The sequence below is a fragment of the Chrysoperla carnea genome, chromosome 4 (genome assembly GCF_905475395.1).
Source record: "Chrysoperla carnea chromosome 4, inChrCarn1.1, whole genome shotgun sequence".
NCBI lineage: Eukaryota > Metazoa > Arthropoda > Insecta > Neuroptera > Chrysopidae > Chrysoperla > Chrysoperla carnea.
The window spans coordinates 55002702-55027337 of record NC_058340.1 but is presented as its reverse complement, the minus strand read 5'-3'; the positions used below and the strand labels follow the sequence as shown (position 1 = coordinate 55027337).

The 24636-nt window shown below is 28.5% G+C and overlaps 4 protein-coding genes and 1 non-coding gene across 5 annotated transcripts; 4 read left to right on the top strand and 1 right to left on the bottom strand.

The window, feature by feature from the left end:
• The first annotated feature begins 1258 nt into the window (after positions 1–1258).
• LOC123298799 lies at positions 1259–3646 on the top strand. Its single transcript, XM_044880896.1, has 3 exons — positions 1259–1377; positions 2116–2573; positions 3389–3646. Exons 1-3 carry the CDS (start codon positions 1293–1295, stop codon positions 3644–3646), a joined length of 801 nt encoding a protein of 266 aa, XP_044736831.1. The 5' UTR covers positions 1259–1292.
• Positions 3647–4419: 773 nt separating this feature from the next.
• On the top strand, positions 4420–7848 carry LOC123298798. The gene is made up of 6 exons (XM_044880895.1): positions 4420–4484; positions 4559–4683; positions 5114–5260; positions 5432–5713; positions 6358–6526; positions 7477–7848. Exons 3-6 carry the CDS (start codon positions 5165–5167, stop codon positions 7740–7742), a joined length of 813 nt encoding a protein of 270 aa, XP_044736830.1. The 5' UTR covers positions 4420–4484; positions 4559–4683; positions 5114–5164; the 3' UTR covers positions 7743–7848.
• Trnal-aag lies at positions 4737–4818 on the top strand. Its single transcript has one exon. It is a non-coding gene; the product is annotated as a tRNA-Leu (tRNA).
• Positions 7849–11735: 3887 nt separating the features above from the next.
• LOC123297273 (methyltransferase-like protein 22) lies at positions 11736–14276 on the bottom strand. The gene is made up of 6 exons (XM_044878872.1): positions 14249–14276; positions 14068–14149; positions 13896–14003; positions 13638–13826; positions 12995–13162; positions 11736–12039 (listed from the first exon to the last, which is right to left on the bottom strand). The coding sequence occupies exons 2-6, from the start codon at positions 14147–14149 to the stop codon at positions 11750–11752; spliced, it is 837 nt and encodes a 278-aa protein (XP_044734807.1). The 5' UTR covers positions 14249–14276; the 3' UTR covers positions 11736–11749.
• A 2222-nt stretch (positions 14277–16498) lies between these two features.
• Positions 16499–22803, top strand: LOC123297272 (protein disulfide-isomerase). Its single transcript, XM_044878871.1, has 4 exons — positions 16499–16724; positions 19389–19858; positions 20311–21135; positions 21937–22803. Exons 1-4 carry the CDS (start codon positions 16574–16576, stop codon positions 21982–21984), a joined length of 1494 nt encoding a protein of 497 aa, XP_044734806.1. The 5' UTR covers positions 16499–16573; the 3' UTR covers positions 21985–22803.
• The last annotated feature ends 1833 nt before the right edge of the window (positions 22804–24636 follow it).

Below are 24636 nucleotides of genomic sequence, written 5' to 3'. Positions count from 1 at the left end.
GATGTGAACCCTTTTTCAGCACATACCAAAGTGCGTATATTTTGCTAGACAGACCCATTGGAAAGAATTTAATTTTATCTATAAAATGTGCAAGTATTAACTATTAATTTTTATATAAAACTTAACGGTGTCAGTTTTTATAGTAATAATCACCTTAAAATAATAAGTTGTGCTTTCGTAATATTTCTTTGCAATTGTTCGATTTTTTGCTATGTAAACACGAATTATAACAATTGGTGAAAATCACATTTAAAAAAATTGCATTAGGTGATTATATTAAGAATTTAAATGTAAAATTTAAGAAAATATATATTATAAAATTGCATTTTCCATTTTAAAAATATTCCTATCAATTTTTTTTTACAATTTTTTAAATTAATGGTTAATTTTGACATATTTATGTTTAAATTTTCGAATACATATAATTATTATAATCATGTTAAAAATCTAATTAATTATATTGCCATTAATTATGTTTTGTAAATATATTTTATTCATTTTTAATAATTTGTGACTTTTTTTTTATTTATTCTGTGATACCCAACCGTTTCGCTGCATAATTTCAAAATATAAGCTAAAAAATATTCACGCTGAACTGCAGAAAGGGTATACATACATTGTATTTATTTTAAAATTACATATTTTTTAATTTTATTTCTATTAAGGTGACTGCCTGTGGTAATATTTTCATTAAATAAAACTACAAATCATTAACGAAACTGTAAGAAACCGCATCTCGACGAGACAAAGCGAGTTATAATTTTGCTAACAAAACAGCTCATCATAATTCGTTATATTAATTTTAAGTTAAATCTATTTAAACTTTTTTTATTCGTACAAAGAAATTTAGATTTAACTTGGAATATAAGCAAGTTTGAAGTGTTATTTTCCAGTTCAAATCATTCAACTAATTTTGGATACCATACATACCAGAGAATGAAATTCAAAACTATGTTGTAAAATAGAAATTTTGCGGCGGTATTGGAAGAAAGATAGGAAAGACAAGAATGTAAAGTTAATTTTTAAATCAAGCTTTTATTTAAATAAGTGTACAGTCGGCTTGTATAGATAAACCTTACCGGAACGTGTATGCTCGGGCGGTTTTGACCTTTAGGCTAGTTGGCGACGTAAACCACACGAAGATAAATGTAAATTATATTTCTATAGTTACAAGTTTAATAAAGTAACTGTTTTAAGTAAATAGGTAACTCAAATATTTAAGCTCAAGGAAATTAAAATTTTTTAATGATATAATTAATATAAAATTTAAAGTTTACAAAAAATATCTAAAAATGTTAAACGCTGAAATTTTGCGAAAACGAAAGAACAATAAGAAGAAACATTTATTCACCGAAACAAACTTCAATATATTACCAGGTATACTAAAACAATATCCTGTTTTTCTTTAGTTAAAACGAAATAATGCCAAACAAATAGGATTTTAACCGGGAATGAAAGTGGATTAGAAAAATTGAAAATTAAGGCTTAAGATAATCTGCAATAACTTTGTTAAGTAAGTTTAATCACATTGTTTTTCAAAATTTTGAAAACGATTGTTGCATTTTTCCAAACATGAAACTAATCCGATTTGAGTGCTTTTAGATTTTTTGACAATAATAAAAGTTATTTAATTTTCTTTGGAAATAATAAAAATTTTATTTTTCGCTTAAATTCGTAGAATTCATACCTTTGCACGGAGATCGAAGGCACATCTTGAAAACCAGACTCTGCGGCTCAAAATCCGGACAGATGGCAACTCTATTTCCCCTATACTTGATAAAAAAAGGCTGCTAGAAGAGGTTAAATTACAATTTTGTCCTAGCTGATGTTATCGAGTGCCAAATAAACACATGCGTGATTATAGATTCATTTGGTACTTCATAACACCCAGTTAAAAATTCAGACAAAAAATTTTAATTTAAATCTTTCAGCAGTCTAAGGCCCAACATTCCGAAAACGCTAGATTTCCCTGCCAAGTTTAGAGTGAAAAAGGCTTATCTTATCACCAAATAATAACCTACCAACCATCAGACGGTTAGGATTTATTCATAAAAATATGTCTGCTACTTAAATAGCTGGCAATTTTCTCACATTCATTGAGTTAACATTTTTAAGATTTTCATAATTTGGCACAAACAACCAAGACTAAATCAAAGAAAAAGAATCAAGCGAAAACATTAAAATCTAATGATTCCAATTTGGCAATACAGAGTATTGGCGATAACGGCGTTTCCTCCAATAATACAGTTCTGTATGATGTTTATAGAAACGAATCCACTTTAATTGAAAATGAATCGAGTGAAAGTATCGTTTACCCTGTACAAAAAATACGAGCACCAAAGTATAAAAATCGAAAAAGTAAAAAGAAATGTGATCAGAATAAAATTGAAAAACAATCAACATCAAGTGATGAGCTATTACCAACTACTAGAAAAGAACAATTTCGAAATAAATACGCTGAAAATGTTATTACAAACTTGAGAAACACTAGTGCATTGAGTAGTATGGAATATTCAAAAATTACTCCAAAATCTGCACAAAAATCAACTTCGGGATCCTCAAGGGGTTCAAAAGTAAATATTTAATGCTTTTATCGTATATTTTATAATTTTAAAAGTAGGTAATAAAACAAAAATTTGTGTTAATTTTGCCTTATAATAGTTTAAACTTAATTACCCGAAAAGCTTACTTAAGATATAACATCACTATAAAGTTTGACACTATTAGAAATTACTTAAGCTAAATAGCAATGAGTGTTGGAAATAAATTACAAGGTCGAAAATTACAGTTTTTAATAATATCTCTAAAAAAGTGAACTTCCACCATATATGAACAAAGCATTAATTGTAGTCGATAATTCGAAACAATTATTTACAAATAAAGTTCAAAGATAAATTTTCATAATCAATAAATACTTTTCTATATTTCCGTAGAAGGTTGTCATTTTTATTTGTGAGTTCAAATTTTTATTTTCAGTCTTAGATATCTCAAAAACTGAGAGAGAAATAAAAAATTTTACTTTTACTATGCGTCTAATTTCACCGGGTTGTAAGAGGATGTAATTTACGATTAATATTCTATTGGCTAACACATTTACATATACAATTAAACAGTTTGTGCAACAATCGTGTTTACGCAAACAGTTTGATTGTAGCATGAATTGAGTCGTTGCATTTTTTTTATAATATTTGTGCAAACCATTTTGAAACTACTCAAAATTCTACGCTTTGCATCATTATTTGTATAAAAACAAATGTTGCGCAAATGGTTTGAACTTTTGAAGTAATGATAATCTAGTTCCCAAAAAAACTGCTAAAAGTATAAAATGAGCATCGAGAATTGTGAATAATAATAAAAATACATAATCAATTGTACTATTTAAATATAGGAATCAAATTTGGGAATCACGAATTCACCTGCAAAGTCTATTGTTATAAAATTGCCATATTTAACATATGATTCAGACATACACATTCAGGATTCAAAAAAATATGTTAATAAGATGAAAATATATTCGAAACAAAATGAAGCAGTTAATATAAATCAACATTTGAAAGCGGTTTTAAATGAAGAAAAACGTTTCGCATTACGACCTAAGGAATATGGTTTGTTGGGACAAATATGGAAAAATACAGTACATTGTTGATTGCCTTAAAATATTGTTTTTGTAAACTGTTCGAATCGTAAACCCTGCAATGTTTTTTTTTTTTTTTTTTTTTTTTTTTATGAAATAAACAATTTTAGTGAATATAATTTGTATTTTTATATTAAATCACTGGCAGTAACTTATACTCACTTTGCAAAAAAATTTCCTTGTCGAGCCACCCTTCAAACCCTTGCCGTCCCTCCAACGAACCTTCTGCCCCAATAAAATTATATATTATATAAATAATCTATCCATTATCAATAAGATCTTTTCATTTTAATTACGATTCATTATTGTTTCGAACAGACAGTATAATAAGTTGGACAAAGAAGATACAAGATATTTGTTATTCATTTAATCACATTATTACAAACTGTCCGAAACAAAAAGTAATCACTTTAAAACGAAAAGTTATCTATTGGCAGCAAAGGTAATATGAATGACATTTAATTCGAGGTAATACAGAGGGATACGCTCTTTGACCGCCTCTCCACTGCTGAAGGACTTATGGGATATACTATATATCTTTCCATTTGTTTGAAAATACAAAAAAAAAAAATAGTTCGCAATTTTAAAAGATTGCTATGACTTTATGATCCTTTTATGATAACAATTGACAAAAATAATACTTATTAAAACTAAGTTTTCCTTATTTTCATTAATTCCATCAAAACATGAAAAATTTAAAGTGAATATTTTAATCCCAAAATTATTGGGATAAACGTTTCATTAACACTTTTCGATCAACCTATTTGTACATCATCACAATAAAATTATGCCAAAGAGGTCAAAAAATCAAAAAAACAAGTGAATACATCGAATTTAAATATTTATCCAGGTAACGAAATATAAAATGATTTTTTAATCTTATTACCTAATGTCAAAATTGACATCTAGTTTCATGATTCATAGATTTACAGGGTCATTCCTGTCCTAAATATCCAGTTAATTCACGACCCTTAACAAATCCATCTATATCTTCGACTTCCCGGAAAATTATTGATTTTCAAGACAATCTAAATTTAGATTTAAATCAGGTATTTATACTAGTTTTAATAATAGTTGAACAAATATCATCATGCCACCATGAGGTAGCGTGGCCGAGCGGTCTAAGGCGCTGGTTTAAGGCACCAGTCTCTTCGGAGGCGTGGGTTCGAATCCCACCGCTGCCAATATTTTTTTTTTAAATTAAGATCAATAATTTGAATAATTATCCTCTTTTTATAAATCTTTTTCATTTATATTTTACATGTTTGGTGATGTAATGGGTAACGTGAGTACAGTAATTCATAGAAACAGTCTTTGGAAAAAGTGGAAAAAATTTTACAAATTAAAACAACAAAATTTCAATAGCATTATAAAGGTTCGTAAAATGTTAATCGAACTAAAAGAAATTTAGATATATCCATTACATCACATCATATTTTCTTAAGGATAATATTTTCAGCAACAATTGTATGATTTTAGAAAGTAGATGCCAATATCACGTTGGAAATTGCTAAAACAAGTCATAACAAAATGAACAAAACAAACGACTCAAATATTAATTTAGAAACTTCGAATTCAAAAAATAATATTGAACATATAATTACCCCTGAACAGATTGTAACACAGGTATTGTACCTACAGGATTCTACATTAATGCTCTCCGAGGTTTTGTACAAATTTTATGATTAATTTATGTACAGAAATTTTATGAATTCTTGGCCAGTTTTGATGCTAGAAAGTTGAGCAAAAATTATAATGTGTAAAATTAAGTATTTTTTTCTGTTAAATTTTCAAAAGGTCGTATCTTTGGCGAGAGATTCAATTGATAATACAAAGAAAATACAAGATATAGACCAACCAAAATTTGATTCGACAATACCTAATGAGGAAACTGAAAACAATTCAGCTCGTAGTACACTAGTTATCGACGAATTATCATCTCAACTGATAGAAAATCATCCATTAAACTTGGACAGGCGTGAAGAATCGAAACCAAATTCTAAGGATAATATAAAATATAAAGGAAGTCGCCGGAAAGACAAACAGGTAGACAGTTATATATCTGTTTTCTCTCTGATCGTAATAAAATTTAAAAACATTAGCCAAACCTTTTTTGTAAAGAAACCTACAATTTTTGCAATTAAATTTGGTTTCACTCTTAAGTTTTTGAAACTATATAGATCTCTAGGGAATATGAATCCTAAGAACATGTATTTTTAAATTGGTAGTTAATTAATTCAAATGCGGAAGCGTATATATATGAATGTGTAATATTTATCTGAGGCTAGAAAATGTCACTGAAGACTTTTATTTTTTGTATCCATAATGAAACACAATGGGGTTGACTAAAAACTGAGGAATGGAATATTTAATCAGTCACCCCATAGTGTGGGGGAATATTTGGATATGATTTTAAGAATAAGATGTCTTCCTGGTACATCCTGGCACTACGCAACCAACATCCTTAGTTTCTGAAATTAATAGTGAAACCCTAAGCACATAAACGTTCGAGTTCTTTCAATATTGAATATAGAAATTTAAACAGCTCACTCAGTTTTTCCTGAAACTATATTGCACGTCCGATTTTGAAATGCTTGTTAAATTTTGAAGTATTCTATAAAAATTTCACATTATGGTCATCTCTCAAAAGTAATGGACGCGATAAAAGACAGAAAACCGCAACATTAGTTTAAATGCCTAATTTTCAATTTCATTAATTTTAGATAAAAGAGAATGCTTTATTAGAGGTTACAAATAATATTATTACTCAAAAGGGAATTTTAAAAAAAGAAGATTTGGAAAATGAGGAGGCTGCGTTTTATTTAGCCACAGGCTTCAACCCTAGTGCTGGTGAAATACCATTACAATTAAAAGATTCCGAAAATGTATTTAGTAAGTTACTTTGATAATAATAATGTTTCGCCCGCGTGAAATAATCTTTAGGAAAAACTTGTAGCATGCGGACACTCGGATAATATAAATACGAAATAGAAGTCCCATAAAAAAAACTATTGTTTTCGATATAATCCTGTGGGCGTTCGACATTTTTTATATGCATTTTAATAAAACATGAAATTTGGGAGATAATTGGTATTGGAATATGTTATCAATATCTATCCGATAAGTCGAATTTTTCTGGCCTGGGAACTAAGCCTCCGCTAGCTCGATTTTGAGATGTCCTTTTCCTCAGGGTCATTTTAACAAAAATGAAACATGGTTTTTTTAATAGTTTATGAAAAAATTGAGAAACGATAATTCTCTTAGATAGATAAGTCTCTTCCAGCTGTTATTAGATAGTTGAAACGTGCAAAGATACTATTTTCGTGTCGGGTCATTTAAACAAAGCTGAAATATGCCCAGATTTGTTAATTTTTACCCATAATTGACAAAAAATAAGTGTTTACCAGCTGGGTTGGGGGAGCGGATTCGTCCCATCTGTAAGTTGGAACTTAGTAAAGAGCATCTATGCAACTTTCAATTGAGTTAGCAGGCTTAATCCCCAGGCCAGAAAAATTCTACTTGTAGGATAGTTGATAACATTCCCATATGAACGACCTGCCAAATTTCACGACTTATTAAAGTGCATATTCTCTATTTTAAAATTTATAAGGATTCACAGACTTTTTTTGTTATAAACTAGATGCCTTGACCCACCGATGTTTATTACTAATTTTTTAACAAATTGAGTAATAGTTACCCTTGAAAAACTATGCTGGAAAGTGAAAATTTAGATGTAGACAGTTAATGGTATTTCGAATCAGATTCGTCAAAAACCCGTCAGAGTACACCACAGAGTATAGACTAAACAACAAAATAAATATAGCTCCTAAAATCATTTTTAGATGGCAACATAGCGATAAATTCTGCCGCATACATGTTTGAATCAAAGCGAAAGAAAAATGTTCGATTTAACGACAATGTTGTAATTATTTATTATACATCAGCTGAATGTCAACAACAAGCAATACGAAATGGTACATTTATTACATCGGTTGTCGAACCTCTGAAAGTAGCTCTTCAACAGCAACAACGGAATCGTGAATTACGGAATAAACATTCATATACACATACAATTTTTCCGACTACCGTTCGTTGTGGAAAATCTTAGAAGTATTCATTAACCTTTATTTTATTTATTCAATTTTTCAAATAAAATTTCATTATATTTAAATATTTTCATGATAATTATTATAATGGCGACCGTGTTTGTGATGTCCCCGATTTATTGATTTCAACATTTTATATTTATTTAAATACATATCATAAATTTTTTTTTAGTTTATTGTCCAAAAAAAATTACTTTATTTTTTAATATCTACTTTGGAGTTAGAAATTATTATTTCAAAAATATTTATTGTATTCTGTGTAAAAAAAATAAATGTTCATTAATTAAGTTGAATTAAATAGTGTATATTTTTTTTTGCCAACAATTGTTTCGGAATAGGGAAGATGGTTAAAAAAACGACGGGAATTTATTATTGAAATCTAAACACAAAATTTAATATAAATATTATCGAAGATAATAAATGAGAACTCTAGGATATTTCGAAATAAATATCGATTTTTGCCCCAATTTCCTAGATCAGTCTAGACTGCAGTCCGCCACCAAATTAGCAAAGAGTAACATTCATAATAAGAGTAATAACGACTAGTTAATTCTTACTGATGATGACTACATGGTAGTCGAAATACGTATTTATAAAATTGGGACAAAAATGGATATTTATTACAAAATTTAAATCAAAAATACTTTTTAAAGGACGAACTTTTATTGTACTAAAAAGTAGAAAATAATTATTTCTATATGATTCGGAGAGCCTCAAGCTTTTCTTGTTCTTAAAAAAGTATTTTTATTTAAATTTTTAATTTAAAACTAAAAAAAGTATGTATATCAGATATGGTGAGTGCGTTGGGAAAACCAGGTCGTACTTACCATGATTGCGCATTATTATCCGATTTAGATTTTTACTTGATACCCATATCATGGGAAGTGCTAAAAAAACAACTAAGCCTCCACCATATTGGATTTAGAATGACGTCACTTAGCTAACATTAGTCATCTAAACTAAACGTGCATAGAAAATTACTTACGCATGTCTGCGATATTGCATAAAAGCGAACGCGAATTAAGCCACTTATTATTTATGGAAACAACCTTGATAAAATTCCGATTTTTTAGCCAATTTCATTGATTTTTTTTTGTGTAACAAACTTTTTTTTTAAATTTAGAGATATTTTGATAGGAATTTTTGTTCTTTGTAGATTTTTTCTAAATTTCCTAAATTGTTTGAAAACATTGTGTTTTTTTAATAATATAAAATATACGTTTTTTTTATTTACCTAAAGGATCTTTTTTTCAATCTTTCAGATTTAAAGAAAAAAACGGATGTTTTTCAAAAATAATTTTATTTTTATAACATATACAGGGTGTAAATATGTCTTTTTATGTTTGTATTATAATTTAAGCAAGTGGGACCTTCGAAATGAGAAATATAAAATTTTGTTTCAAAACGTTTACGTTAGCTCTGCGCCACACAAAATAAAAACAAAATTCATATCTATTGCAATACAGCAGGCCGTAGATATAAGTATCATTTTGTCAATATAACTAAACTCCATCCAAATTATAGTCATGGCATTAGAGGATCACTATGATTATAGTTTAATCATGATTGGTCAAGTTAGATCGGATTGAATTAGCCTTTTTCCTGGGAAGATTAAAAAAAGATCCTCTAGATGGCAGGATATATTTGCACCCTCCCTCCCACCTAGTGTTGCCATCTAGCGGATCTTTTTTTAATCTTCTCAGGAAAAAGGCTAATTATATTTTTAAATAATACTAATACAAATTTTTAACTAACTACATAAGACAAATTATAAACATTATCATATTATCATTAAATCCGAACATTCAATAATTAATAATTCCAGGCCTTTTTTCTCTGAAGATTAAAAAGAGATCCGCTAGATGACGACACTAGGGGGGGGGGTACAAATATATCATGCCATCTAGAGGATTTGTTTTTAATCTTCTCAGGAAAAAGGCTAATTATACTGAATTAATTTTTTTGACAAAAACGAAAAAAAAAAAATTATTGTAATAAAAATTAATTACCGCATGCATATGAAAATATAAATAGAAATAAAAGAATCGATATTGTAAAATCTTAAATTGCTTATCATTTTTAAGTATATACATACACTGTTTATAAAAAAACGATAAAAATAAATTGAATAATTAACAAACAAATAAAAAATTATCAAATTTCACTGATAAATTCTATTTTTTGTTATTGCTGTTGCAACTAATCGCTTGTTTATAAGTTTTTCTTTTAAATAAACAAATTTAGATACATATTCTATAAAAAGAAAATTGTTCTCTTAGTAACTATAGACTCATATCAAGTACCGTGTGGCATTCCAGAGAGCGACTTTCTTACTTTCTCTCTTACGTATCTTTGCCTGCTATAGTAGGATTTTAAAGAATTTGCCTAACGATAGTTACGAATATCGAAATTCTTAAGTAACTTTTTATAAATTTTTATTCGGAAATTCATCTACTAATAACAATACATCTACGGCTCACGCTGGAAGTTGACATCAATTTATTTAAAGTAATTATGAAGTTTATGGTAGGCCACCAATATTCGCGGCTGGCAGAACCCATAGGTATAAAACGATGGTCGCACTGTCGTGTCGATGGAAAGTAGTATAAACAAACAAAAAATCTACAGAACAAATAACTAATTAATTTTGTATCTTAGTTCGTAAGTCAACTAGTGAATTCATTTCCACTTTATAATTTTATTATAATTAACCAGTAGAGTTTGGGCCAATATTTCGGAGTTGCGAATATATCAACTTAGCCTTTCTTTCCTCTTTTATTCATATTTCGATGAACTGCTGAGATTTAATTTAATTTACAAGAATTAACACGTAGTATGGAAAATTAGCAGCTATTAAGAAAATGTGAAGATTGACTTTGTAAAATCGAATAAATAACATATAAAAATAATAAATTATAAATTAATAGGAAATACTAATTAAACTTATATTTAGATCCGTTCTTCACTCACGTCTATGGAAAGTAGAGATAAGGAGCACAAAATCTGTGTTAAAAAAGTGCCCCTCAAGCTGCATTAAATTAAGATGGCGTTGGTGTTCCAGAGGACCCTACATACAAATACATACAGTTCGGTTCATATACTTCGCTATACGAGGGCCATTCTAGCTCCTTTATTTATACTGTAGGAAATGAAGCATTTGACCCAAGAATTCTCTCCTCGTCAGCAGATTTTTATGGGAGCCGATGGGAAATGTTTGTCTGAATGTACTGAAAAATGTCATATAGGTGAGTGCTTGTGCTTTTTTGATTTACGCCCATGGGGCGGGGCAGAAGTTCCCTACTCTCAGGCACCATGTTGTCTTTGTTAAACATTTAAAAAAACTATCCAAAATATAAAATCCAATACTTTTTTTAAATATTTAACAAAGACAACATGGTGCCCGGTAGTAGGGAACTTCTGCCCCGCCCCAGGGGCCTAAATCAAAAAAGCACAAGCACTCACCTATATGACATTTTTCAGTACACTCAGACAAACATTTTCCACCGGCTCCCATAAAAATCTACTGACGAGGAGAGAATTCCTCAGTTAGACGATTTTTTTGGTTTCATTTCCTCGATTATTAATGCTATCTTGTGGACACTTTGAGTTAAACAAGTATACGATAGATATTATGTCACTTTTACGCAGATTATTACGCATGTATTAATATATTAAAATAAAGAATTTATGTATTTTGAAGTGAGTAAAAAACGCAACTACACAATCATTAAAATTTACAACAAAATAGTTGCAAAAGCAACTTAATACTTTATGTAGGTATTTTATACAAATTACCGCCTTAAACTATATATTAAGCGCAAAATAAATTTTATTATACTGCTGTCGATGTTGCTAAACCTTTTTCCAAAAGCAAATAAATCAAGCTCATTATATTATCGCATCTGTATGATAAGCTTTTGCCAATGTCATATAATTTGAACCTTTACTTTTTTATCATAAATATTTTAAAATATTTTATTAATACTTGTAACGATTTTCAATTATTTGTTTATGAACTAATTTTCCACAAGACAAATTGCTTAACTCGATCATATCGAAAGTATTGTGGAAAATCTAAATCCAATTGTATTGCTGACCAATTTTTTGATTTATTTTTCGCCATCATTTCCGATAATCTTAATAAAAAATGTTCATAGCATGGTGCTACTGAATCTAAATCTGATACCGTGAACACATAACGTTTTTCAAGTGCTATATAAATATCTTTTGACGGTGGTTCTATAAGTAAACGCTCAATGGTTTTTACAAATGCATCGGTAATATCATTATCGTAAATAACTGAAACAGAAAAAAATTATAAACATTATCAAAGATAAAAAATTTCCTAGATCAATTTTTGTATTATATAAATGCGTATTTCGATTACAATGTAGTCATCATCAGTAGCAATTAGCTAATCGTGATTACTCTTATAGTATGTTACTCGTAGCTAATTTGGTGGCTGTCTGCACACTGGTGTTTTGATTGATGTGTGCACAATTTATATTTTTCCAAGTATCTAACAAATTGTGATCTCGGCCAATCACCCTTGGATCAGGTGCTTATTGTTTGGTCAATAAGCGTGATTCTTTTAGGTCAATGATATTCGAGTATTTTATCACCTCAAAACATTTTTCAATTTCAAAATCTATTATTAATTCTAATTTAAATTTGGACTTTTATTTTAAGTGTCAAAATACTCGAATATCACTGGCCTAATAAGATCATGCTCATTGGCCAAACATTAATCACCTGATCAATGTTTGGCCAATCACCAAGGGTCATTGGCCGAAATTTACAATTTGTTAGATACTCGGAAAAGTATCAATTGTGCACACACCAAAACACCAGGCCAATGGACAGTACTTTTTTCAAGAACACATATATTAAGGACATGAAATCTCCTATGCCAAGCTATAAGCACCCTTGGCTGAATTTAAGGCGCCTATCTGGGTAGAGTCTAGTTATCGGTCGTTGCGTACTTTGTATTTCGCATCAGGCTGTCTAAGTGATTGAAAACAATTGAAATTTTTCAATTGATTAAAAGCATTTTCCTGCTTTCCTCTCCACTTAAGTTTTATGTCCTTAATATACATGTTCTTGACTTTTTTACATTAATTACAGGATCTTTTAACATGAACAATTGCCAGCATCGTTTAATGTAGATAAAAATTTATTTATCGTAACCGTGACAATTAAACAACGAATTTAAGATAATTTTAAATGAAACTTGTGAGCTGTGTACTTTACTTACCATCTGCAGCTAAAACAAGACTGACATTTGGTAAATGTTCTTTTAATTCATCGCTAAATTCATTTGCATAAAAATCCAAACCCAATATTGAATATTTACTTTTTACATGGTGTTTATTTCTTAAAAAATTTGACGATATTAATTTTAAAATATTCCCAAGATCCACATCTAAAAAATCAATTTTATTTTATATGATAAATTTTTGAAAATGGTATAATTATTATAATTCACACGCTAGCGTAATTTCTTTCAGGAGAATAATGTATATTATTAGTTGAGCAAAAGAGAGTGAGTGCACATACATATATATTTTTTTTTCGTAGCTCGCGTAGTTTGGTTTGATAGAACTCTACGAGCTTTACCATAAAAGTTTCGGGAACAAATTTTTGTTGTAAGATAAATATAGTAAAATCAAATTAGCGTGATTTGAATATAGACCAGATTATAAGCTCAAAAATGAGTTTGGACTTTTATATCGATGCCGAAATAAAAATAAATAATTTTTTGTGCAGTCTAAAAATTCCTTAAAAAAAATTAAGAACTCTGTGATGATACAAACGAAATTTTGGTATAGGAAAATAAATCACATGTGAAAGTAATTATCACGCTAGCGTGTAATTATACATAATTTAGATAACAGTACCTGTACAAATAACATTTTTTGCATATTTGCTTGCAACAATGCTTGTTAGGCCAACACCCGATCCTAATTCTAAAATTGTACTATTTTTTAATTTTTCGGGACCTAAATGTAATAAATAATCACTTAAAAGTAAAGCACCTCTCCATACTTGCAAACCCACCAATTTTAAACTTGATATTGAGCTATGTTCTAAATAAAACAATCAAAAAAGGCGATCAAAAATAAAACTTTTAGTTTAATTTTAAATGTATTACCAACCTATTTCTATAAATTGTTCTGACACTTTACTCTCTTTGGATCGTTGCACAATTAAATCACCATCTTCATCAAATAAAGGATATTTAAAAACAAATTTTGCTATCACATCTATAAATTAACAATTAATTTATAAAAATAATTAATGAAAGTAATTGATGAAATAAAAACTTACTTTTATTATCACTTTTTTTCAAATTACAAACGTAGTCCTTTTCACTATAAATCTCTGATGTAACAACGGCAGTATCAGCCATCTAAAAATATATGTAAATGTAACAATCGAATAGAAAAACTTTTTAAAGTTCGCAAAAATCATACTTAAATCCTATTAATTTTAATGTTTTTTAAATCACCTTCGGTTAATCACAGTGATTTTTAATTATAATTGGAATTTTATTAATTTTGTATTTTTTGCGAATTATATAATAGTAACGGATTAAAGTATAAAATTTTAGTGCAAAATTTAATCATTATAATTAAATTTCGTTTAAAATGTTTAGCTGAAATAAAATGAAGGCCTTGAAACAAAACGTCATAAATTATTCTCTAGTGTATGTCTGTTCGACAATTGTTTGTCTTTTTTTATATTTTAGCTATAATTTATTTAAGAAAATATATTTTTATTGCCAAATCTTTGTTTAGATTCCGTTATATTATTGTAAATCTTATATTTACAAATGAAAATAATTGGTTTACACATGAGTTTATTGCCAATAAAAAAAGAGATGTTTAGCAGTCGACTGTAGAAAAGTGTCTAAAGCACTATTTACAATAGTTAATATTTCTATCAATAGACTCTTTCACTAATTAGCAATCTATTACCAATTACCAATTTTATTTGCCAAGGGAAAAAATATATTTATAATTCATTTAATAACTTTGGTATTTTAAAACTAAAAAGAATAATAACTTAATTAATATACAAATTTGACTAGGGTTGCCACTTGGATCATGTCTCTCGCCGGAACATTATAAATATGGTGTTGTGAGTGGGCGGGGGGCATTGCAGTGAGAAGCGGGAAATTCAAAAAGTTATAATTAAATTTATTTCTACATAAAAATATAAGTATGAAGTAATATAAAATATAAATATATTAGAAATTTGCAAATTTTGTGCATCATTTTGCACGAAAACTATAATGTCAGTTTGTTTTGGCATTAATACTTAAGTATCTATCAACACTTAATCACAAGATATAGCCATAAAAATTTTACACAAGTATAACTCGAACAAAACGAACAAACCAGATAATTTTGCGCGAACGTGACTTAGAAAGTGCTATAAAAAGTAAAAATAAAATTATGAACAAAATCAATTCTCACTACAATTGCTGGGGTTAAATCCATCGTGCGTCGATTCAGCAATCATAATGCTAATTTTTGCTTTTCGACCCTGACTACGGCGTGGCCCGACAAAACCTTCTAGGCCGTCACTGTGGCAACCCTAAATTTAATATGCCACTAAATAATTCAGTGACATGTTTGTTGCTTTCAGAATTGTATTTAGGACCGCTTCGTGAAAATATTTATTGAAGAAAAAGTGAATGTAAATTAATCAAATGAAAATTTTCCTAAATTAATCAAATAAAAACTTACTTACCCAAAAAATGATTTTTGAGATTCCAAATATTGATTTAAAATTTAAGCCAAATAAAGATTTGTAAGTTAGGTTATCATAAAGTATGTACAAAAATTATCATATTCACTTAATAGAAAGCAAATATTGTTTTTTGCAAGCTTGGCCGATTTTTATTACCTATGTTTGATCATAATGACAAAATTTCATTTTTATACCATGTATATATGAAATATACATAGTATATTAAGTTTAGTCCAAAGTTTATAACGCCTAAAAATATTCATGCTACGAAAAAAATTTTGGTATAGGTGTTCGCATAGAATCACCTAATTAGTCCATTTCCGGTTGTCCGTCCGTCCGTCTGTGGACACGATAACTCAAAAACGAAAAGAGATATCAAGATGAAATTTTTATAGCGTACTCAGGACCTAAAAACTGAGGTCAAGTTCGTAAATGAGCAATATGGGTCAATTAGGTCTTGGGTCCGTAGGACCCATCTTGTAAACCGTTAGATATAGAACAAAAGTTTAAATGTAAAAAATGTTCTTTATAAAAAAATAAACAACTTTTGTTTGAAAATTTTTTTTTTAAACATCACTGTTTACCCACGAGGTTAAAAGTGGATATCTTTTTTTACTAACATGACGTCAAAAAACAAACGATTGCTTCATCAACACTGTCTATACATGGTATTTCAACAATTAAGTCAGTCAATTGTTTGTTTTCACTTGTTTAGTATATTATTATTGAAAACTTTAAAATTTAAATATCTATGTTTTTGTAAACAACTATTTAACCTTTAATTTAAAACAATTATTATATTAACAGAAAATACATTACATTAAAAAAAATTTTGCTAGTATTAAAAATTACTGTCATTCAAAAAAATGAAAATGTATAGCATAGACTTTATAAATCTGATGACGCCATGTTTTGTCGTGTAGGTTTTTCAAGAGATCATCCAATGAGGTTTCCCCACGACTTGATGTGCCACGTTGTGAAGCGAACTTTACAATACATAGAAAAGGTTTACATTGCACGTCCGTCAGTCATTTTTAGAGATTCATATTATACATAGGTTACAAGAAATTCCATAATAATGAAGTTTATACCGATTATTTGTTTTATTTTATTTGCCGGTTTTGTATATGGTGAAGAAGAAATTACATTAGATGAAGGTGTTTTAGTATTAAAAAAAGCTAATTTCGACAAAGCCATCGCAGATAATGAATTTATTTTAGTTGAATTTTGTAAGTAACAATTTTTTTTTTTCCTATTTTACTAAACAAATACGGTTTATGATTTGTATAATTATTTATTGTTTAATATTTACATTGTAATTTTATTACGTTAAATAATTAAATTATATTGTGGGTTTTTAATTAATTTAATAGATGCATAAAATTGCATTAATTTAGTTCCGCTTAGGTACGGTCATTAGCCTATGTTATCCACGTCATAATTATTATGCTTCGTGGTCCGTAACTACAACGTGACCTTTGAAATACTTTCAAAAATTTTATTATATGTAAAATGTTTTTTTTGTTTTGTTTAAAAAAATTATTTTGATTTTTGTGAATGGCCAAATTGGCATTACCATATGGTAATTAGTATTGTCAATATTGCGAAAATAATAGAAAATTTGATCAGAAATATTAGATACATTGCGAACCGCCTGTTTTTACCATGTTATACTATTTTTAAAATTTTTTTATGGCTTTGAATTTCATTTAAACCTTGGGATTTATTGTATAAATTCGGAGTGACGTGTAGGTGGTGTATTTATTCTGATTCATTGAGATTCATTCAAACCATATTTTCCCACGATTCTTATGAGATATGAATATAAGTTAACAACTCAGCAGTGATTTTTATATTCAATGTCTTACGTGGTTCCAAATCCAAGCCGTCGCCACTTCACTTTCTACTACTATATGCCGCGCCGGCTATTTGTCATTTTATTCCATTGACAGTTTTTAAATATTAGAAGTTTTTGATTATATTTCCTAATTATTTTTATTAAATTTTTCTAATAATAGAAGAATCATCAACCCATGAGGTTTAATTCACCAAAATAATTTTTTGATTATTTAGTGCAAAATATTTTTTAATTATTAATATGACGACCCTCTAGCATCCAACATTCTGACCGTGAGTTTTATACCATTTTTCTTGATCCCGTAATCGAAAGTACAGCGAATTTTGTGACTTTCTATAGTGTTGATATGCTACCGAGCCTCAAAAATCTATCTTCTCGGTAAAGTCTGGCCGATAGAACCGTTCGTATTAAGAATAATATTTTTGATGGGAAGACAATGGTTTTTCTTCAACTTCTTATAATTATTATTCAACATCTCCCTTAGCCTCTGAGATATCGAATCTTATAAATTCAATTTGGGAATTATTTACGATAGCGTTTACTTTATGTGAATTACAAACCCCTTTTTTATCTCTTAGCAAATTATCAAAATTATAAATGTGGCATTTTTGTACCTCCGCTTTTCATCTACTTGCAACATGTTCTTACATGATAATCAAAATTTTTTGCCTAGGAAATTATAATTCTAATTTATAATTAAATTATAATTTTTTGGCGAGTTTTGATCTTTGAAATGTGCATACAAAATATTGTTTATTAACAATTTTAAAGTCTAAGACATTAGATTGGAGACGATAAATATGGGCAAATCATGTTAATAGCTACTTTGTATGAAGCACAGACTTACATTAAATATAGACAGACACTTTATGCCTTACTGGCTGTGGTCAAATGATATTCCACCGTGTCCGCTCTTTCTGTAAATTTAGCACCTCCATACATTGATATCCTATCTTTTGCTTAAAAAATTACGCAACGGGTGGTAAATTTACATAAAGCGCACAAGCTTTTTTGAAAATAAACACGACCAATGTTCTAATAATGTAAATAAGCTATAGGTGGTATGATTAAAGGCTAAACATAATATTAATAAGTTAGTATAAACCCCATGTTGTTTATTCACATTATGCAATTATAGGGACACGCTGAGATGTTAATTTAAATATGATAGACCTGTATAATATAGACAGAACATACAATTCTGGTCTATATCCGATTTTGTCACCATATAGGAAAGTGATCAGACAGCTATGTCTAAAATTTCAAGCAATAAACTTTACATTTTATGATTAAAGCTTTCAAAAAATGGAAGATGTGTAAATTATTCCAACTGGACAGATTAAAATTCATTTACTACAAAATCTCAACAATAAAATATATATAATGTTTTTATGCGTTCTTCACTCTATGTATGATTGCACGCTAAACAGAATGTTTATTTATCTCCAAAAATGAAAATATAAGATTTCATTGTTTTACAAATCTTTTGTTCTGGCTTTCATAATAAAGTTGTTAATTTTCATTCGAGGTGTGCAGTTTTAATATTAACACTTGCACTTATTTCGCATTTCAATCCCAGTTCGACTTTTATGCTGTGTTTACAGAATCTTAATTTTAAATAGTAGAACTTAAAACTGACGCAAGCCTCACTTTGTCAATAATATAATATAATCAATAATATTTTAAAAAGTTTATTGTTAAAAAATATTGTTTTTGCTTTTAATAATCGTGTTTATTTAAGATAAGTTGAGTTAAATACAAGGATTAGCTTATTGTCACTATAAAATTTTTTAAAATGTTGTTGAAAAGATAATAAGAGTAATTGTTAAAGAAATTATTGATAAACAGGATGTCTTGCTTGCGGTCTTTGAAAACCTGGAAATGTCATTGATTTTTAGTTTTGTCGTGGAAAACCTGGGATCTTCCTTGATATAATTTTGCGGAAATTTTAATCTGCCAGGGATTTTATTCTTGAAATCATTTGTGAAAAATATTAATATTATCAAATTCTAATTTTTGTTTTTGATTCTTATAGATGCTCCATGGTGTGGGCATTGTAAAGCTTTAGCACCCGAATACGCTAAAGCTGCACAACAATTAGCAGAAAAGGAGTCTTCCATTAAATTGGGTAAAGTAGAAGCCACTGAGGAACAAGAACTTGCCGAAAAGTATGGAATTCGTGGTTATCCAACATTAAAGTTCTTCCGTAAAGGATCGCCAGTTGATTATAACGGTGGTCGTAAAGCTGAAGATATTGTATCATGGTTACTTAAAAAGACTGGCCCACCAGCTAAAGCTTTAGATACAGTTGATGCTGCCAAAGAATTTATTGAAGGTGCAAATGTTGTTGTTGTTGGTTTCTTCAAAGATCAAGAATCAGCAGATGCTAAAGTATTCTTGGAAGTTGCTTCCGTGAATGATGATATTCAATTCGGTATTACAAGTGATGACGCAGTTCTTGGTGAATACAGTGCAGAAAATGGCAACATTGTTTTATTCAAAAAAGTAATTATTAAATTAAAAATTAATTTTTGTATTCTTTTTTTTTTTTTTTTTTTGCAAATGTATTTCAAGTTGGCGCAAAAAATTTCAACTCGCCATAAAAATATTTGGGTTTTTCGTTTCCAAGAACGTATAATTAAAAAATGAAGTCTGTCCGTTCGTCGATTTTGATTCTTTATGTGATAAATGAAAACTTGATAAATAACTTCATATAAGCTTAATGTAATTTCCAATAAAAAGTAAACGCATGTATTGGGATTCGAGATATTTTTATTAAAAATATGTAAATTCCCTTTTTAATGAATGATCTGATCTAAGCAATGCATTTGCCATAATTTTTACATAAAAAGTTAATTATATCATGCGGATAATTTATAAAAATTTAAAAATAAACTTTTGTGACATCATTGGTAGGGTTTTGTCTAAGATTTATTAATTAATTTAATTTTTAATAGTTCGACGAAGGAAAAGCTGTCTTCGATCAAGAACTCACTGAAGAAAACCTCAAAAAATTCGTTGCTGCACAATCATTACCACTTATTGTTGAATTCAATCATGAGACAGCTCAAAAGATCTTCGGCGGTGAAATTAAATCACATTTGTTAATCTTCTTATCAAAAGAAAGCGGCGATTATGATAAATACATTGAAGGCGCAAGCTCAGTCGCTAAAGATTTCAGAACACAAGTATTGTTTGTCACAATTAATGCCGATGAAGAAGATCATCAACGTATCTTGGAATTCTTCGGAATGAAGAAAGAAGAAGTCCCAGCAATGCGATTAATCAAACTTGAAGATGATATGTCCAAATACAAACCAGAATCACCTGAATTAACAGCAGATAATATTAAATCATTTGTGCAAGGTTACCTTGATGGTACATTGAAACAACATCTCTTAAGTCAAGATTTACCAGAAGATTGGGATAAACATCCAGTTAAAACATTAGTGTCATCTAATTTCGATGAAGTCGTTTTCGATACCAATAAAGATGTTTTAGTTGAATTCTATGCACCATGGTGTGGACATTGTAAACAATTAGAACCAATTTATGTTAAATTAGGTGAAAAATTCGCCAGCAATGAGAATATTCTTATTACTAAAATGGATGCTACAGCTAACGAATTAGAACATACTAAAATTACAAGCTATCCAACACTTAGATTATACGCTAAAGGCGATAATAAAATGATTGAATACAAGGGTGAAAGAACCTTAGAAGGAATCAGCAAATTCTTAGAAACTGGTGGAAAATATGGTGTAGATGAGCTTCCAGAAGAAGTAAGTATTTCAATTTACTTTACGCTATGATTTTTTCCAATAATTCAAAAAACATTAAAAAATAATTGACACTCTTTTAAGTGCAAAAAACGCACTCTTTATGAATGTTTTATTTAGTTTCGCTACAGTATCCTAGATATATCCTTTGTTTACTGATGGTATCGAGTTAATAGGGTCGCTTAATATGTATAAGATTCTAAGTTCGCCTGCAAAATATTTACAAGGTGGAAGAAATTGAAAGAATATTAATAACTTTAACTGAATGTTAGGATAATAAAAAAAAAGATTTTTGATAATGAATTTTTTTGGTAGCAAAATTAACGGAAACAAAGGGAAATTAAAAGGCGGAAAAATTCGAGAAATTTCATGAAACACTACATTATTCCTTAAATTAATTAGATATGTTGATTCTCTTGTGCTTAAGATAAATGATTGCATAGTAAATCGACTGTCGAATTGAAAATCGTGTTTCATTTTTAAAATTTTGGAATAGATATACTAAAAAACCAAACTGCTAAAATTAATATTTTTGATAAACTTTGAAAAACTGGGAAGAGATCCTTCAATTGCTAAGTTCTTCTGAGATACGATTATATTAAAAATGTATTAAATAACTCTATTTAGAAAAACTTTTTGGATACCTTTTCGGTGTAAAATCTACGTATATGAACAATTTTATCTAAAATAGCGACTGTTCAGATTAAAAAAAAACTCCAGACTCCCCTATTATTTCAAGAATATTTATAATTTTCTTTGATTGATTTGCTTTTTCTAATAAGTAATTATTTTTTTTTTTTGCAGGCTGAAGAAGAAGAAGATGATGATGTTCCAAAGAAAGATGAATTATAAAAAGTTACATTACGTCGCAAGATATATCACCAAAAAATATCCATAACTAGAAAAATCAATTTCTATAAATAACATTAATTAATTGAACATCGTCAAAGTTTTTTTTTTAACCAGACAACATTGTTACAGTGAAACATAATATTATTTTGATGATGTTTTATACGTGAGACTGGTTGGTTGTGTGTTTAGAACCAATAGTTAAAATAAGAATTAAAAAATTGTAACAAGAAGAAACCTCGAAAGAACGCAATTAGTTATTTTCAATTGTAGGGTAATTCTAACCAAATAGTGTACAAATTTTTTGGTGTAGTAAAAATGTTATTTACCATTAATTATTAATTAATGAAAAAATATTTGGTTGTAATTACCGTACGAACTAATATATAAAGAGTATTCGTTAAATTTCAAAATACAAACTGTTTTATTTCTCACAATGAGAAAACACTTATTTGTTTTATTACTTTCGTTTTTTTTTTTTATTTAAAATACTCTCTCTTCCAAATAATTTAATTTTTTTAAATTCTTTTTTATTTAAATTTAATGTAATCTCATTCCATAAGTCAAAATTTATGAAAAATTCCGTTACGCACATTTTTTCGAATGGTAATGAGAAAAAAAATTGCTTTTCTTTGTAATAATTGTGATTTTATGTGCATTTTTCGATACATTTTTTTTCTGTTGATGTAAAAGCATTCCAGATCAACAACTAGCGATTAAAAAAACTTAAGATTTTAAAAAATAAAATTGCTATTTAGATATTTCGATGGAATGAATGTGTATTTTTTTATATTTTACATTAAATAAAACAATTTAATTGAATTATTCGAACTATCATTAATTATTGTTAATTTTTTTCTCTTTGTAATTAATTATAGCAGTCCAGAAATTTTGATGGGCTTAAGATTTACATTTAATTAGGCGCTAACTACAACTTATTCCACCGATTTTGATTCGAAAAGCTTCCGTTGTAAAATTTTGTAGAAAATAATTATCAATTTCTGCGCGGGCAATGGTAGAAGAATGCCTGTAATATATCAACGAATACGAAGGATGTTTAACACTGTATTTTCATTGTATCCACGACGAAAAGTGTCGGCAAAATTTTATAAAATACATTACAATATAGCGTTTAAAACCGCGTCCCTTAATTTTAAGAAGGACAAAAACTGAAAGAATGTGTTTTATTAGAACTTTGTGATTTTCTTTATTTTATTTATTTGTATATCTATTATACTGGTTACCCATCCGCTTAGCTGGACAATGCCAACAATTATCTACTACCACACAATACTTTTAAAGACACCTTTTGTTTAAAAAGAACTAAAACAATTTTAATAAATATTAAAACATTCAAATTTTTATATTTAGATATTTAATGAGAGTATTCCAAGCATTTACATCCTCTTTGTATTCCAAGCATTTACATCCTCCGACTTTTGAAAACTGAAGTTCAATCGAAAAATACATGCCAGAAAATTGTCGAGTCAAATGGACAGCCGCCGTAGAAGAGAACCATAACAGATTGGAGTTATCCCTTCCCCCCATACAGTACCACCCATGAAATTAGATACAACTAGAGATTTGTAATATGTTAAAAAAAAATTTCAGATAAATAAGATATATATTTCTATTTTCTGTGTAGGAATCTTAAGTCATAAAAAATTGAGTACAGCTAAATATCTACGTTCTTTGTTAGCGAAGTTAAAAAATGTTTTAATATTTTACAAATTGATCAAAAGGAAGATAAAATATTAGAAATGCCTAACGCTTTCATGTGAATACGCTAATATAGAGTCCAAAGATCAGCGGTACTGTTTTAAAATTTAACATAAGTTGCTACATTATGAAATTCTATAGGCTGTCACAGTTAACAAAATTAGAAATGTCAAGGATGATACGGAGCAACTCAAGCTTTTACAAATATTCATGTATAAGTGACTTACAAGAAAAAATATATTCTACTTTTTAGTACAATAAAAGCTTGAGGAAGTGATTTGAAAATTATGTCATACTTACCATAAAAATGCTTTGTCATCTGATTTACATATGCATGCAAAATTTTAGCTCAATCGGAAACCGGGAAGTGGATCAAGTAAAAACAACGGACAGGTGAAACTTAATAAAAGCTTGTGAAAAATAAATATAAATTGCCTATAATTAATAATACAAAAATTTTGCCTTTTTTCATAAATGTAAAACGACCTATCATTTATCAGGGTGGAGATATATCGAATCGAATAACATTGACTATTGAATCGAATTTTATTGGGTTGGATTTTTTTAAATTAGAATCTGTACATGAAAATTTTTTATTTATTATTGACAATATCCCCTCAGATCAGAGGTAAAAGATTGAAATATCTGCATGAGATGCTAAAGTAGAAGATATAGAAAATATAGGTATATACAGGGTGTGTTTTTTGATATGTTTTTTTTGTAAACCGAATAGTTAATATTGATAGCAAAAATCTATTTTTTTGTGTGCGTTACCACTTTTATTGAATTTATCGAAATTTTTTTTGAAGGGTGCCTAGATTTCGCAGAAATAATTAATCGAAATAACAATTTTGAGTAAAACTTTTCAGTCCGTTTTTGCCTAAACTGTACGGTATGCGGAAAAATCATCAATAACAACTTTCTAATTTAAAGTGT

Coding starts and splice junctions, on each gene's coding strand:
- LOC123298799 (XM_044880896.1), top strand. CDS start 1,293: ATGTTAAACGCTGAAATTTTGCGAAAACGAAAGAACAATAAGAAGAAA. Junction 1,378..2,115: donor AAACTTCAATATATTACCAG/GTATACTAAAAC, acceptor AACATTTTTAAG/ATTTTCATAATTTGGCACAA. Junction 2,574..3,388: donor GATCCTCAAGGGGTTCAAAA/GTAAATATTTAA, acceptor ATTTAAATATAG/GAATCAAATTTGGGAATCAC.
- LOC123298798 (XM_044880895.1), top strand. CDS start 5,165: ATGAACAAAACAAACGACTCAAATATTAATTTAGAAACTTCGAATTCA. Junction 5,261..5,431: donor CTGAACAGATTGTAACACAG/GTATTGTACCTA, acceptor AATTTTCAAAAG/GTCGTATCTTTGGCGAGAGA. Junction 5,714..6,357: donor TATCTGTTTTCTCTCTGATC/GTAATAAAATTT, acceptor CATTAATTTTAG/ATAAAAGAGAATGCTTTATT.
- LOC123297273 (XM_044878872.1), bottom strand. CDS start 14,149: ATGGCTGATACTGCCGTTGTTACATCAGAGATTTATAGTGAAAAGGAC. Junction 13,827..13,895: donor AGAACAATTTATAGAAATAG/GTTGGTAATACA, acceptor TGTTTTATTTAG/AACATAGCTCAATATCAAGT. Junction 13,163..13,637: donor AAAAAATGTTATTTGTACAG/GTACTGTTATCT, acceptor TTGATTTTTTAG/ATGTGGATCTTGGGAATATT.
- LOC123297272 (XM_044878871.1), top strand. CDS start 16,574: ATGAAGTTTATACCGATTATTTGTTTTATTTTATTTGCCGGTTTTGTA. Junction 19,859..20,310: donor ACATTGTTTTATTCAAAAAA/GTAATTATTAAA, acceptor AATTTTTAATAG/TTCGACGAAGGAAAAGCTGT. Junction 21,136..21,936: donor TAGATGAGCTTCCAGAAGAA/GTAAGTATTTCA, acceptor TTTTTTTTGCAG/GCTGAAGAAGAAGAAGATGA.